A 13033-nucleotide genomic window follows, 5' to 3' on the forward strand; every position below is an offset into this window, starting at 1 on the left:
ATTATTTGCACTTCTTTCGATAGGCCTACTTAGCACAACACGTTTTCTTTTGACACCCATGCAAGACAATTTACATAAAAGTTATACAGTATGGCCACTTGAATAGTAGAACAAGGACTGAATGGTGGATACCGGTATGGGTTTGCAATTGTGTGGAAGTTCTTGAAGTCATTTTTTTTAATGGGTAGTAATTATTTTACAACTTGGGAAAGACACCTCCTTCCGCAAATAACTGCTTCCATTGTTGACAGCAGTAGCATTATTACTACATAGCTACTGTGTAATGATAAAGACTTGTAGAAAAAATAATATATGTACTAACATAGGCCTAATGTACAGTACTCCATATTTTTTCTGCAACAAAAATAAAAGGAGTGAGAGAATGGCGGTTGATAATCCACCATTCGATTTTTGGGTGATGGATAATTGGGGTTCTACTGTATCTATCTTTAGTCGATCAAGACTGAGTTCTTTTACAGAATAACAATGCTCTTGCCCATTGATCACATTCAGTACAAGCCCAGCCCATCGATCATGTTAAGATTAAAAAACAAAAATATTAAGGGCTTACCTTATTCTGTTCATAAGCCAGATATTGCACCTTCTGGATAGATCATTTTCTGTTTCTGTACACAGAATCTATTAATTTGTTTTGCACTACATACTTATAATATAGTATTTCGTTCATACAGTAGTGTTACTTTAAAAAATGTAAAATTACATATATTTTGATGCTGAGGCTGATGGGCCTGTTGCAATAGAAATTACGTATTCGGAATTTTCAAACCGGAATCCAAGACATTTTGTAAGAATGCAATACAATTCCAGTTAAATATTATGCTTGAAAACCACTTCCATCCAATTAAATAGATGGGAAGTTCGTATCTGACTTGAAGTTGGACGTAGATTGTACTTTTATGTTACTGTTTCACAAGAAAATGAAACACATTATTTTTAGTGATGCTACCACCAATTTAATTATGGCCAATCTGTAATGATGTATTCGTTCACAACATGTACCGGTATGTAAGTCAATGATATAATGTAAATATTTATTATCATTCGTATAAATAATATCACTTTGCTTAAGGAAAAATGAATAAGACAATAAAATTATGCTATTTAGGTAGAGTTGAGCATAACTAGAAGACCCAGGTTTTTCTTCTAACTGTAATGTTGACTGTATGTGCACGACATTCATATTTATGTTCATCTCGGGACCAGAACAGTTTATTTCATCATTATTTAAGCATTTTAGAAAACATCGAAAGAAGAGTGACCTGCTAATCAGCTTTGACCTCGAGATCCTAAGCTAAAGAGGAAAGCAATCATAACAAGTAATACAGATTAAACTTTAGCTTATCAGTAGTAGATGAATACTATTTGCTGCAAGGGTCATCACGGAATGACGTGCGTACTATATCTCCTCAGAGAATCTCTGGGCTCTTTGCTTCAGACATGTTATAAATAACAATATCATTTTATACAGAGCAGAAACTTCTTTCCAAACTGGGTCGTGCTGGACGTGTGGTGAGTGTGTTACATTGTATCAACTCTGTGTGAGAAAATCACTCATTTTTACTCAATAGACTACGTATAAGTTAGGTACGGTATGTGAAACAATTTCTTTAGAGTTTTGTGACAAGACGATATCAATGAAAAGGGCACAGTCTAAATAAATTATATTGTGAATGGAGTCAGAATAATATACAGTATATACAGCACACGTCTTATACAACGTGATCAAATTTTAGTGGGATTTCAATTCCTTCTTATGTCTTTAGCAGTATTGAATCTATGGAGTGACGTAGGGGATGAAAAGGCAGATAAAATTAATTCCTTTCTGTTTTATAAATTTTTCTGCATGCTTACTTTATTTTGGAACTAACAGTACAGGAGGGCATCTAGCAAATGACTATTATTAGAAAAAGGAAGCATATGTTATTGTTTAACGGATATTACACAAATTTATAATTAAAGTGTAATTACATGGCACCATCTTTTATGAAACTCGTCTAATTAGTGCCATTAATCTCAAAATCAAATTGTGAAATATGAAAGGAAAGATTTTCGTATTGTGAAAAAAATTAATTTCGCACATTTTAATGCAATTTTATTAATGTTCCAAATTCAGATATTAGGCCTACCAGTAATATGTTTTGTAATGCAAGCTTACTATTGTAAACAAGATATTTTCTTGTATTTTAATTAATTTTATTTAAAATAAGTTTATTACTTACTTACTGGCTTTTAAGGAACCCGAAGGTTCATTGCATCCCTCACATAAGCCCGTCATCAGTCCCTATCCTGTGCAAGATTAATCCAGTCTCTATCATCATATCTCACCTCCCTCAAATCCATTTTAATATTATCTTCCCATCTACGTCTCGGCCTCCCCAAAGGTCTTTTTCCCTCTGGTCTCCCAACTAACACTCTAATATGCATTTCTGGATTCGCCCATATGTGCTACATGCCCTGCCTATCTCAAACGTCTTGATTTAATGTTACTAATTATGTCAGGTGAAGAATACAGTGCATGCAGTTCTGTGTTGTGTAACTTTCTCCATTCTCCTGTAACTTCATCCCTCTTGGCCCCAAATATTTTCCTAAGCACCTTATTCTCAAACACCCTTAACCTATGTTCCTCTCTCAAAGTGAGAGTCCAAGTGTCACAACAAAATAAGTTTATTTAAATAATAAATTTTATGATATAAGCTAGAGTATTTTTTTATCTGTTTTTGTCACTTGTGGTATGTAGGTTACAAACAAGGATGGTAGTGTGTGAATCGAGGAATGTAATTCTTTAGGTAGGTACCAGTACTTGACAACACTTTTAAACTACTAAACTTGATGAGGATAATTGAAATTATGTGGCAATAATGAATAAACATAAAAATAATAATGTAATAAGCAATCAATCTTCTTAATGTATCCAGCTGTTTGCTGGCAACATAAAATCCACTATATCCACTATAATAATAATAATAATAATAATAATAATAATAATAATAATAATAATAATCCGTGGCGCCACAGCCCTTGAAGGTCCCAGACCAACCAGCTGGCTGCTGGCCTCGTGTTCACATGCCGAAGCAGAGGTGAAAGATCATCCAACCAGAATGGAGGTATTGTGTGGTTAGCATGATGATCCCCCCAGCCATTATAGCTGGCTTTCACAACTGGATTTCACTACCTATCGTAGCTCCCCAAGTACATCACGATGCTGGGTGGGCACCGGTCCCATCCCATACACTGGCTGATATTTCATGAGAAAATTTCTTTCCACATGAGGACTCAAACCAGCACGCATTCTGTAATGCGAATCTTAGGCAGGATGCCTTAGACTATGACGGGACATAAAAATAAAAAGGTGAAACAAAATAGAATTCAGAGGAAATATAAATAACAGCCATTTTGTCATCCACAAATCTCGCATATTCTTATGGGGCTCGAAACCTTGTCAATTTGAAAAGACACTCATATGGTGCTGAGTGTTCAGTTCAGGAACACGTGGTCCGACAAATCATATGTTTATATAAGCATTGATGTATTAATTTTTTTCTATTACATAAAGCATAAAGATATTTAGAATCAAATTCCAAGGTCACTTTTCCTGACAGAAATCATATGACCTTGCAAGAGCAACTTGATGTTGAGGTATTAAATAATAAAAACAGTTTATTTTGTTATGTATTTATGAAATATATTGTACCGGTATAATATAATTAGTCTTTCAGTGAATATGGCTTTAATAGTTAGCAACTGTCTCTCATGTAATACACACATGATTCGATTCCGGGCAGATACTATAATATTTGTAGTGTACAGAGCAATAGTAGGTTATTCTATTCATTTGTTTACTTGACAGTCTGTTCTATTGGCTGTTGTCATTGTCATCATTAACATTACAATTATTACTGTCAACGTCATCACGTTCATTATTAAAACAACCACTACCTGCACCACTTCCAACATGACCACCACTACAATCATCATATTCAACAGAAAGGATCTGATTTTGATTCTGCATGAAGGCAAGCAATTTCTTCTTCACCATAATTTCCAGACCCAATATCATATAAAATAAGAATTGCACCTTTCCCTTTAGCTGAAGTCAACTAGAACATGTAATTTACTTAGAAAAACTGTTGTTTTTTTTCATGCCTTTTCATTGTGTGTACATTGTGTTTAGTTGTTGTGAACTAATAAATTAAATATTATACGGGCAACTGAAATATAATTTGTTATATGGCGCCTTATATCTAAAGCAGTGGCATATGCAGAATTTTGTCAAGGGGGTGTCATTATTAAAATTGTTTACAATTTACAATATCGGCATTTTAAAATTTGGATTATATTATTATTATTATTATTATTATTATTATTATTATTATTATTATTATTATTATTATTATTATCATTATCATTATCGTCATCATCATCATCAGCTGAATTTTACAGGGGGATGTGAAACTAGTTCCTGTTCGCACCGGTTCAGACGAACGGTTGTTAAATTATTTCTATGTAATATTTGCAATTACCATAGACACATACCTTATTTGTTCAACATAGATACTGGTAAACATGAGAGAATTGGTTGTTAAACTTCTTGAATATCACCACTGCCTGTAACTATATAAATTTAATATAGGTTGACATCACTCATATACAGATGGATAATAGCAATTACAGTATTTATGGGATATTCTCATGTGCTTATATACAGTATACCAGTTAATTGTTAATTGTCCATGGCTCATAAATTCTTCCTTACTTGTTCTCTTAATAGTACATTCTGCTTTAATGCGTCATTATTTATACACTTTTTAGCACTTAGGCCTATACAGTGTACAGTACCGGTATCGAAATAGACCTGCATGGACATTCCAGTTCGTGAATTTTCGTTCTGTCTCATAAGAAATGGCTATTGTCCACTCCGGACCCTTTTAATTTGGTATAAATTGTACACCTATATGATATTTCAGTACATTTTTCTGTAAAGTGTGAATTAAATTGTTAAAAATACTAATGACTAATGCTGTTTTATTGCATTATAGCATTCGTGTAAGCTCTCGCTAATTTATAATATTTTTGTGGTATGCCTTTGATATGTTTGATTCTGCATTGATTATTAAAGGACCTAGACTCAGCAACACTTTATCACTCCATATCGAGCTAATGTTCAGATCGACCCTCACAAGTATTAACATTGTAACTCACTTTCTTCCATTTTTCAGGAGAAGCAAATGAAGTTTTAAAATGATCATGTAAATCAGTGTATACAGATAGTAACAATAAGATTTTACATACGATTAGGAAGGTTTAGAGCTACAATGATAGTACTGGAAGAAAAAGAAACAACTTAAGACCATATTAATTAGTAGCCTATAACTCAAAACCATAAAAAACTGAGTTACAATGTTAGTACTTGGGAGGGTCGAGATATCATAGGCCACTGCTAGGCAGTGAATCGAATTTCTTATTGTTTAAAATGCTACTTAAGTAAACCATTTCAGAGACTTTGCAAAACAAAGGTTTCAGTCATAAATGTAGGGCTGGAAATCATATTCTTTTGCAAGTAATAATATATGCATCAGAGTAAATTATTAGATATGTGTGCCCTTTGTTCAATATATACTCGTATTTTTTCCTGCTGAATGAAACATCTACTGTTCATGGTTTCTGTCTGTGCAAATATGATAAAAGGGATGAACATTTTCCAAGACTTGTGCCTGACATTATATATTAATTGGTGTGTGTGTAAATATTTCATGGTAATACTCTGCATAATTTCACTGATATAATTAATTTCGTCCTCGTCATCAACAGCACCGTGTCCACGAAAATATCAAAATATACCGGTTTGTGAAAACGTCCATTTTGAACTCTGGATATGTATAGATATCATTACAAACATTTTGGCGATTCCATCATTGATGACAAAGCCATGTTCAACGAATTTGTTTATGTAAAGTAATTTACTAGTGCAGACAAAATCACACAATGGAATAGAGAGGAGAAAGAAATCCAAATGAGATGAGTAGAAATGTTTCAGCATTTCTTTTTTTCAGCTATGTCATTCAGAAACATTGCTAAAATTCTAGAATTTGGCTATCCCTGCCTGGAACCAATGCTCCTAACAGAAAGAGGTTTTGTCGGAATGAACAAAATATGAACATTGGAGAAAACACAATCGAAGGTTGACACAATGAAGGCATTGTTAATTACCAGTACCAAAGTTAATTTCAAATAAGTTTCCTTGTATTCTTCAATTTCTTGGAGGAGACTATGATATTTCTTATTCATTCACCAGAAAAATATGTCCAATAGAAGTGATATGAGTTGGCTGTAAATTTGTGTATATATCGTCACTTTTCCAGATTACTGTTGCAATGCAAATAACCTGTTTTGTACAGGAGAGCGTATTTTAATTTTTCATCATTTACTTCCCATTAATAGTGACGCATCTGCCACCTAGCGGCAATTGGTATAACTTCGGAGATAGAGCACTATTCCACATAAAAAAATTGTTTTTTTTTTTTTGACCAATTCACATGAAAATTTCAATTTTTGCATTTCTTGAGTTACAAAAGTATTCCGGAAAAGCGACAATATATATTAATCTTAAACAGTTAATGTCTACAATGCAGTATGTAAATTTAATTTTAATTTCTTTTTCCAGTACTGAATGTTGTACGACTAGGAGAGGGAGTTTACTGCGAAGTTGTAGTAAGTGTCCAGTCTTGAGCTTCAGAAATTCTGGTCATATTATCGAACTCAAAAGTGAAAATAGTGTAGGAATTAATCAACGCACAGAACTTAAGTCCTGACACTTTTTTACTCGAACGTTTTTTTTAATTGTATACACAAAAAATTATTTTCTCGAGTGACTACATAAAACACAATGTGTTCTTACTTTTTAGTAACTCCTCACTTGGCAATGATTTAGGCCTACTCAATTTCACTTTATTAATACATCCGCCTGTCATAACAGATGACCATATAGGTCCGGAAAACAATAAAAAAAATGCATATATGGAATAGAGAGAAAAATCAATACAATAGGTAGCAATCATATTACAATATGTAATTTAGAAAGTTTAAAAATTAAATGTTATATAAATGATTGTGTAAAATGCCTATGGATTTCTTTAAGATATTTAAACAAATATTTTTAATATCTTGGAATGTCATATCATATTGGTTTAAAATGGCAGTAGTATATTTATATGCCGATCCCCCCTCACCTCCCATGTGTAATCAATTGCATTATATCTCTCATTCAAGTGAGAAACACAAAGTAGCCTATGAAGCAAGACTGAAAAATGACAGAGCTTCTGAGATAGAGAAAAATTGAGTTTTTATAAAATGTAGAGGCAGAAACCAGTGTTCTCTTTAAAACAAAGACGTTATTTATAATAAAACAAGGAACATAATTTAACTGTATCCATTTATCATTACAAGGAAAATCTTAAAAGCGTTATACTTTCTATATTATATTGTATCTACATATTTCTACAAAATGTAAGAAGCTTAATCAAATTAAATTAAGAATTTTATAAAAGGCATTTATGACTTATATGAATGGCAATCAGCATATTAAAAGAAATTACACATGCACACGCGCGCGTGCGGACATACATTACTTTTTGTAACTTTCATTGTATTTTCAGAAAGAGAGAGACATTTATTATAAAATCTTTATGAATAAAAACCACTGGAGCTATTTTTTTCAGGTTATATTCGTAAAATTACTTTCTTAATCCTCATAGAATGTTTGTTATCGAAATTAAATACTTTGTATAAGCATGACAAAATGACTGACATTGGAGTATCCAAATTGGCTAACAAGAAGAAACTTCTCGAGACCAAACCATTGTCATGAAATCATTTTCGTCATCACCACCACTACCACCGCTTTTTCCGTTTTCTTTTCAGTTAGAATTAGGTATAACTGTATGTTCCTCTCCCATAAGCTGTTTTTTTTCAATTTGAGTTTCCCTAGGATGCATTTGCATTTTGATTTGTAAGTTAACTTCAACTTTTTTTTAACTATGTTATCTTCAAGTCGCCTGTGTATGTTGTGTGTTCTATTTCCTGTTTTTTTATTTTTAATTTAGGTTAAAAATGTTTAATTTCTGTCGAGAATTTCATTTCAGCTGCGTGTATATGCAGTCAGTCTTTTTTTTTTTTTGTGATACGAAATATTTTTAAATGAAAATCTTCAATAATAAGGTGTTTTCCCAAGCTGAACATGTTTATCCTATTTATAATTAATGAAGTGTTATCTGCCAGCTATAAAAAAGTTATTTATATTTAAGTGCACTAGTGAGTAAGCCTCAGAGGTTATCAGGGTTGAGGAGTGATGGCTGTGGTGAACTTGGAGCCAGTGATGTTGATGTAGGAATCAGCATTTCAAGTCATGCTCCAATTATACATTGCAGGTGGTTATAATTATTTTTTTATCATGATCGAATTATTTATACTTTTTAAAAGCATATTTGAGGGGTTCAGAACCATAGTGGGCCAAGTGCCATTTACTAAAACCGTAGAAAACAAGGGTTAAAATTAAGTTATTACCACAATTCAATGAAAACATATAGCAAGTAATGTAAAGTATACATATTAAAACTAAGTGATATATCAATCTTCATTAAACTATGGTATTCACTTAACTTTAACCCTTGCTTTCTCCGTTTTTAATAAATGACGCTTGGCCCACTACGATAATTTTATTGAAAGCTGAATGAATTAAAAATTTTACATTATCAGCTGTTTCAAATGGAATGTCGTCTTATCCTTTGGGATAAATAATATTTTCTCTCTTCCTCGTTTTGTTCAAAGTCAGGATCCGCATCCATTTTCAATAGAAGATATCTCCGCAATAACATATACACACACGCACACGCGCGCACACACACACACACACACACACATAAACATATGCTATCTGTCCGATTACCTTCTCACCTCAGGTGAATTCAACAACAGTGTCCTTTCCCGATTATTTACTGGACGCAAGTGGTGTTCGAAGATATAAAAGGTGATACAACATATTTGAAGCAAGTACATATTTCGAATATTTTACTTTGTCTACAACATATTCATGACTGATTATGTCACAAGGAAAGGATTTGAGTAAAGAATTCTATGAGCTATTTTAAGGAATTAACCTAGAATCTGCATAAGAGACTTAGGAAAATTATGAAAATATTCAGAATAGGCATCCTGGCAGATTGAACGATTTATATCCAGACTGTAGATTAAATACGGTAATGATTAAATTACTAGTATACGTACAGTAGAACCCCAATTATCCATCGCCCTATTAACTGATCAGCGGATTATCTGTCTTTTTCTTGCTCATTTTTTTTTTTTTTTTTTTTTTTTTTTTTTTTTTTTTTTTTTTTGCTGCAGAAATAAAAGATTAAGTAGGTACTGTACATTATGTTAGTATGTATTTTTTTTCTAGAAAGAGTTATTACAATCCTCTATGTTGTACAGTATGTATGGGAATGCTGCCACTACCGACAAAAGAAACAGTCACTTTTTGGGGAGTGTTTCTCCCAATGTGTAAAATAGCCACTACATGCTTTCAAAGAAATAACCCCAAGAACTTCTACACAACTATTTCAAACCTGTCATTGTCCCTACTATTCGTGCCATATAACTTCTATGCATAATATATTTCATGGGTGTCAAAAGAAAACTTGTGCTAAGTATCGAAAAAAAAACGTGCAAATAATAATTGAGCAGTTTGGGAAAAGAGAATCTGTGGCTTATTTCGCATCAGAATATGAGATTGGTGTTAGAACTGTGCACGATTTAATAAAAAAAGGATAAAGTGTACAAAGTATGCAAATCTACAACACGAAACGTCTACTATTCCCATCATAAGGAGTGTGTTTAGTTTCTGGCTTTTTGGTTGGACGTGTAGTATTTCCATGTCTGTGTTGATGTCTCTGTGGGTGTGGTTAGCATTTGTGATGTGTTCTGCATATGTGGAGGTGTTTTGTAATTTTGTTATGGCTATGATGTGTTCTTTGTAACGTGTTTGAAATGATCTGCCTGTCTGTTCTATGTAGAAGTTGTTGCAGGTGTTGCATTTGAATTTGTATATGCCTGTGTGGTTGTATTTGTTTGTTTGTGTTGTTTGTGTGTTGAGTTGTTTTTGTAGAGTGTTATTTGTTCTGTATGCGACGTTGTAATTTAATTTCATGAATGAGGTTGCAATTTTGTGTGTGTTTTTGTTTTCGTATGTTAGTGTGATGTATTTATTGTGTTCTTGTGTTTGTGTTGTATTCTTATGTTTTTTGTGATTATGTTTTGTCTTACGTATTATGTTGTCTATTATGTTAGGGTTGTATCCGTTTTCTTGTGCTTTGACTGTGTTTAGCTCTTCGTTGTAATCCTGTTGGTTCATTGGTACGTTGAGTAGTCTGTGTACCGTTGTTCAGAATGTGGCTAAACACACTAGAACAATATGAAATATACAGACACACGAAAACACATCCCAAGGAAATTCTCAACACACAACTCAATTTCAGAACACACACACACACACACACACACACACACACTTTGACTCTACATTACACCACACGAACACACCCTCACAGGAAACAAAACAAGAGGTGCCAAGACCAACAACGACCAGTTCTGAGGATGACCCATAAAAGGTCGAAACATGTAAACAAGGCATTAGAATTTAACACAAGAAAGTCTTATCATACATATTCCGAAACTTACATATTGTTCTTTTCATTTCAGGGCTGGAAATATATAAAAGAAAGGTGTTCCACAATGTTCCGCTGGGCAGTTAGTAAGGTAATATTGCGAAAATATTTTGGTTATTAAAGATATTTATGAAATTATATTTTTTTATACATTGTACGGAGAAGAGACCCGAAGAATTGCACTGCAGCCTGAGGCTTTTTGTGCTTACCACTGCTATTCTGTGAATGTTTGGGTAGCTGAACGGTCGCGCTCTTGTACAAGTACAGCACGCCACACTGGGCTATTGTATGAATGATGATGTTAATTAAACTTTATATTCGGTTCCTCATTGGTATATTTCTGTGCCAAGACATAATACTTTATACGTCTGCTTCTGTTGATTCATTGTACGAAATTCACTGACATCCATGTGCAACCCCATATTTAGGTACTGCTGCGCCCATGGACCCGAAGAAATGTTGTACCCCCACCAACATACTTATGCAAATCTTATACATTTAGCAAACTATAAAAATAAGTGGCATGTAACAACGACTTAACATTTTCTATTATCTAAAGCAAGCATCTGCAAAGTAGGAAAATATCGAAGATTTATTTTCAGCTCGACTTTGTTTTCTTCTCTCAATATTTTACCGCTCTAACGAATTTTCTGCCCTGGACTCAGGCTCATATGGCTCATAAATAAATATGAGCCTGTCCATGGGGTTGTGATTACTCACATGTATGGAATTCATAGACCATGTAATAATCTTTATTATTATTATTATTATTATTATTATTATTATTATTATTATTATTATTAATGTTATTGTTATTAAAATATGTTCACTTATTTTGTAGGTCCGGCGACCATTGTGTGTGGAAAGTAGTGCTACAAAATTTTTAAATATAGAGCAACGAGCCTTGTCAAGCGAGCAGCAGCAGCAGGAGTCAGAACCACCATCTTCACCTCCAGAACCTATAGTAGCAGCAGAATCGCCAACAGTAGAACCACCTCCAACAGTTCCAGAAAGTGCTGAAGTTGTTATAATAGGTAAAATGAATTACATGCTTCTTTTATTCGCTAAATAAATCTAAATTATAGCAAGATGTATTGTTGTTCATCTTGAATTATTAAAATCCGAACAACTTGAATATATACCTCAACGACTTTTCTGGGATGTTAGTCCATTATCTCTTACGTCTGTACTAGCACATTGTTTTCAGAGGGGAACAATGAACAATAAAAAGCATGAAAATTGTGTACCGGTACTATTAAAATATTTGTCACATCCACACGGTCCTCCCATGATGTTGACTGTGAAAACATAGGCTAGCCTATAGTTTAACTTACTCTCAGTTAGTCTTTTAGAAACTTATCACATGTACAGTGCAGTTTTTTTAATCACATTTGACTCCCTTGTAGCCACTGTAGAAACAAGGAATATACTCTTTTAACACTTACATAATCACTGATGAACTACTGGTAATAAGTTATTTATATTAAATAAATTACTTCATTGTGTTAATATTTGAAGGGGCACGAATGAGATAGATAGTCCAAAGCCACACTTTTAACAAAAATGTTTTTTTTTGTGCGATTTCATTTCTTACACATATGGGGAAGCTACTATTATAATATTATAAAAATTACTCAAATGACGTAAGTATGCATTCAAGAAATTATGATACCGCACTTAATAGCATAATAATAATAATAATAATAATAATAATAGTAATAATAATAATAATAATAATAATAATAATACTAATAATAATAGTAATCATCATCATCATCATCATCATCATCATCGTCATGAACTGTATTGAGCCTGTTTCTGTCTTTCTCAAAATACTGGACTCTAAACCTTGAACATGCTCTTTTCTAACATTTTGTTTGTGTGGCTTAGAACTAGATCATTCTCACTCCTTCATTTCAACTGTGAGCTATTTTACCTGATTGATTAGTTTCGATGTTACGGTATATCCATCATCTAGACTTCAGAAGATGATGGATATACATCGAAACTAGTCAGTCAAATAAAATAATATCATAATTTAAATATTAACACAGTAAGTTATTATTTATTTAATCTAAATAACTTAATACAATAGCTCATCAGTGAAACATACTATTGACAACATTGCTTTGACCTTGAAAAATATAATCAAAAGCCTTAGGAGCACTGGTAATAGTTAATAACTCTTCATACCGGTAAGTCTTTTTTACTCAGCAATGTATCCTATCCTAAAATATGTGAACATTGGTACGGTACCATACCTTTTTCTGGTGGCATAAGTAGGGTACCATACCAAT

The 13033-nt window shown here is 32.9% G+C and overlaps 1 protein-coding gene across 2 annotated transcripts in view; it reads left to right on the forward strand.

Annotated features, from left to right (window-relative positions):
• The first annotated feature begins 1416 nt into the window (after positions 1-1416).
• LOC138710791 (sarcosine dehydrogenase, mitochondrial-like) overlaps positions 1417-13033 on the forward strand; it is a 37009-nt gene continuing 25392 nt past the window's right edge. The window contains exons 1-4 of one of the 2 annotated variants that reach the window (XM_069841905.1): positions 1417-1530; positions 6683-6729; positions 10771-10827; positions 11578-11770. In XM_069841905.1, the coding sequence (XP_069698006.1) occupies positions 10804-10827; positions 11578-11770 (217 nt within the window). In that variant the 5' untranslated portion in view covers positions 1417-1530; positions 6683-6729; positions 10771-10803. The remainder of the gene's footprint in view (positions 1531-6682; positions 6730-10770; positions 10828-11577; positions 11771-13033) is intronic. The other variant, XM_069841906.1, reaches the window with a different exon arrangement.

The sequence above is a fragment of the Periplaneta americana genome, chromosome 12 (assembly GCF_040183065.1).
Source record: "Periplaneta americana isolate PAMFEO1 chromosome 12, P.americana_PAMFEO1_priV1, whole genome shotgun sequence".
NCBI classification, from domain to species: domain Eukaryota; kingdom Metazoa; phylum Arthropoda; class Insecta; order Blattodea; family Blattidae; genus Periplaneta; species Periplaneta americana.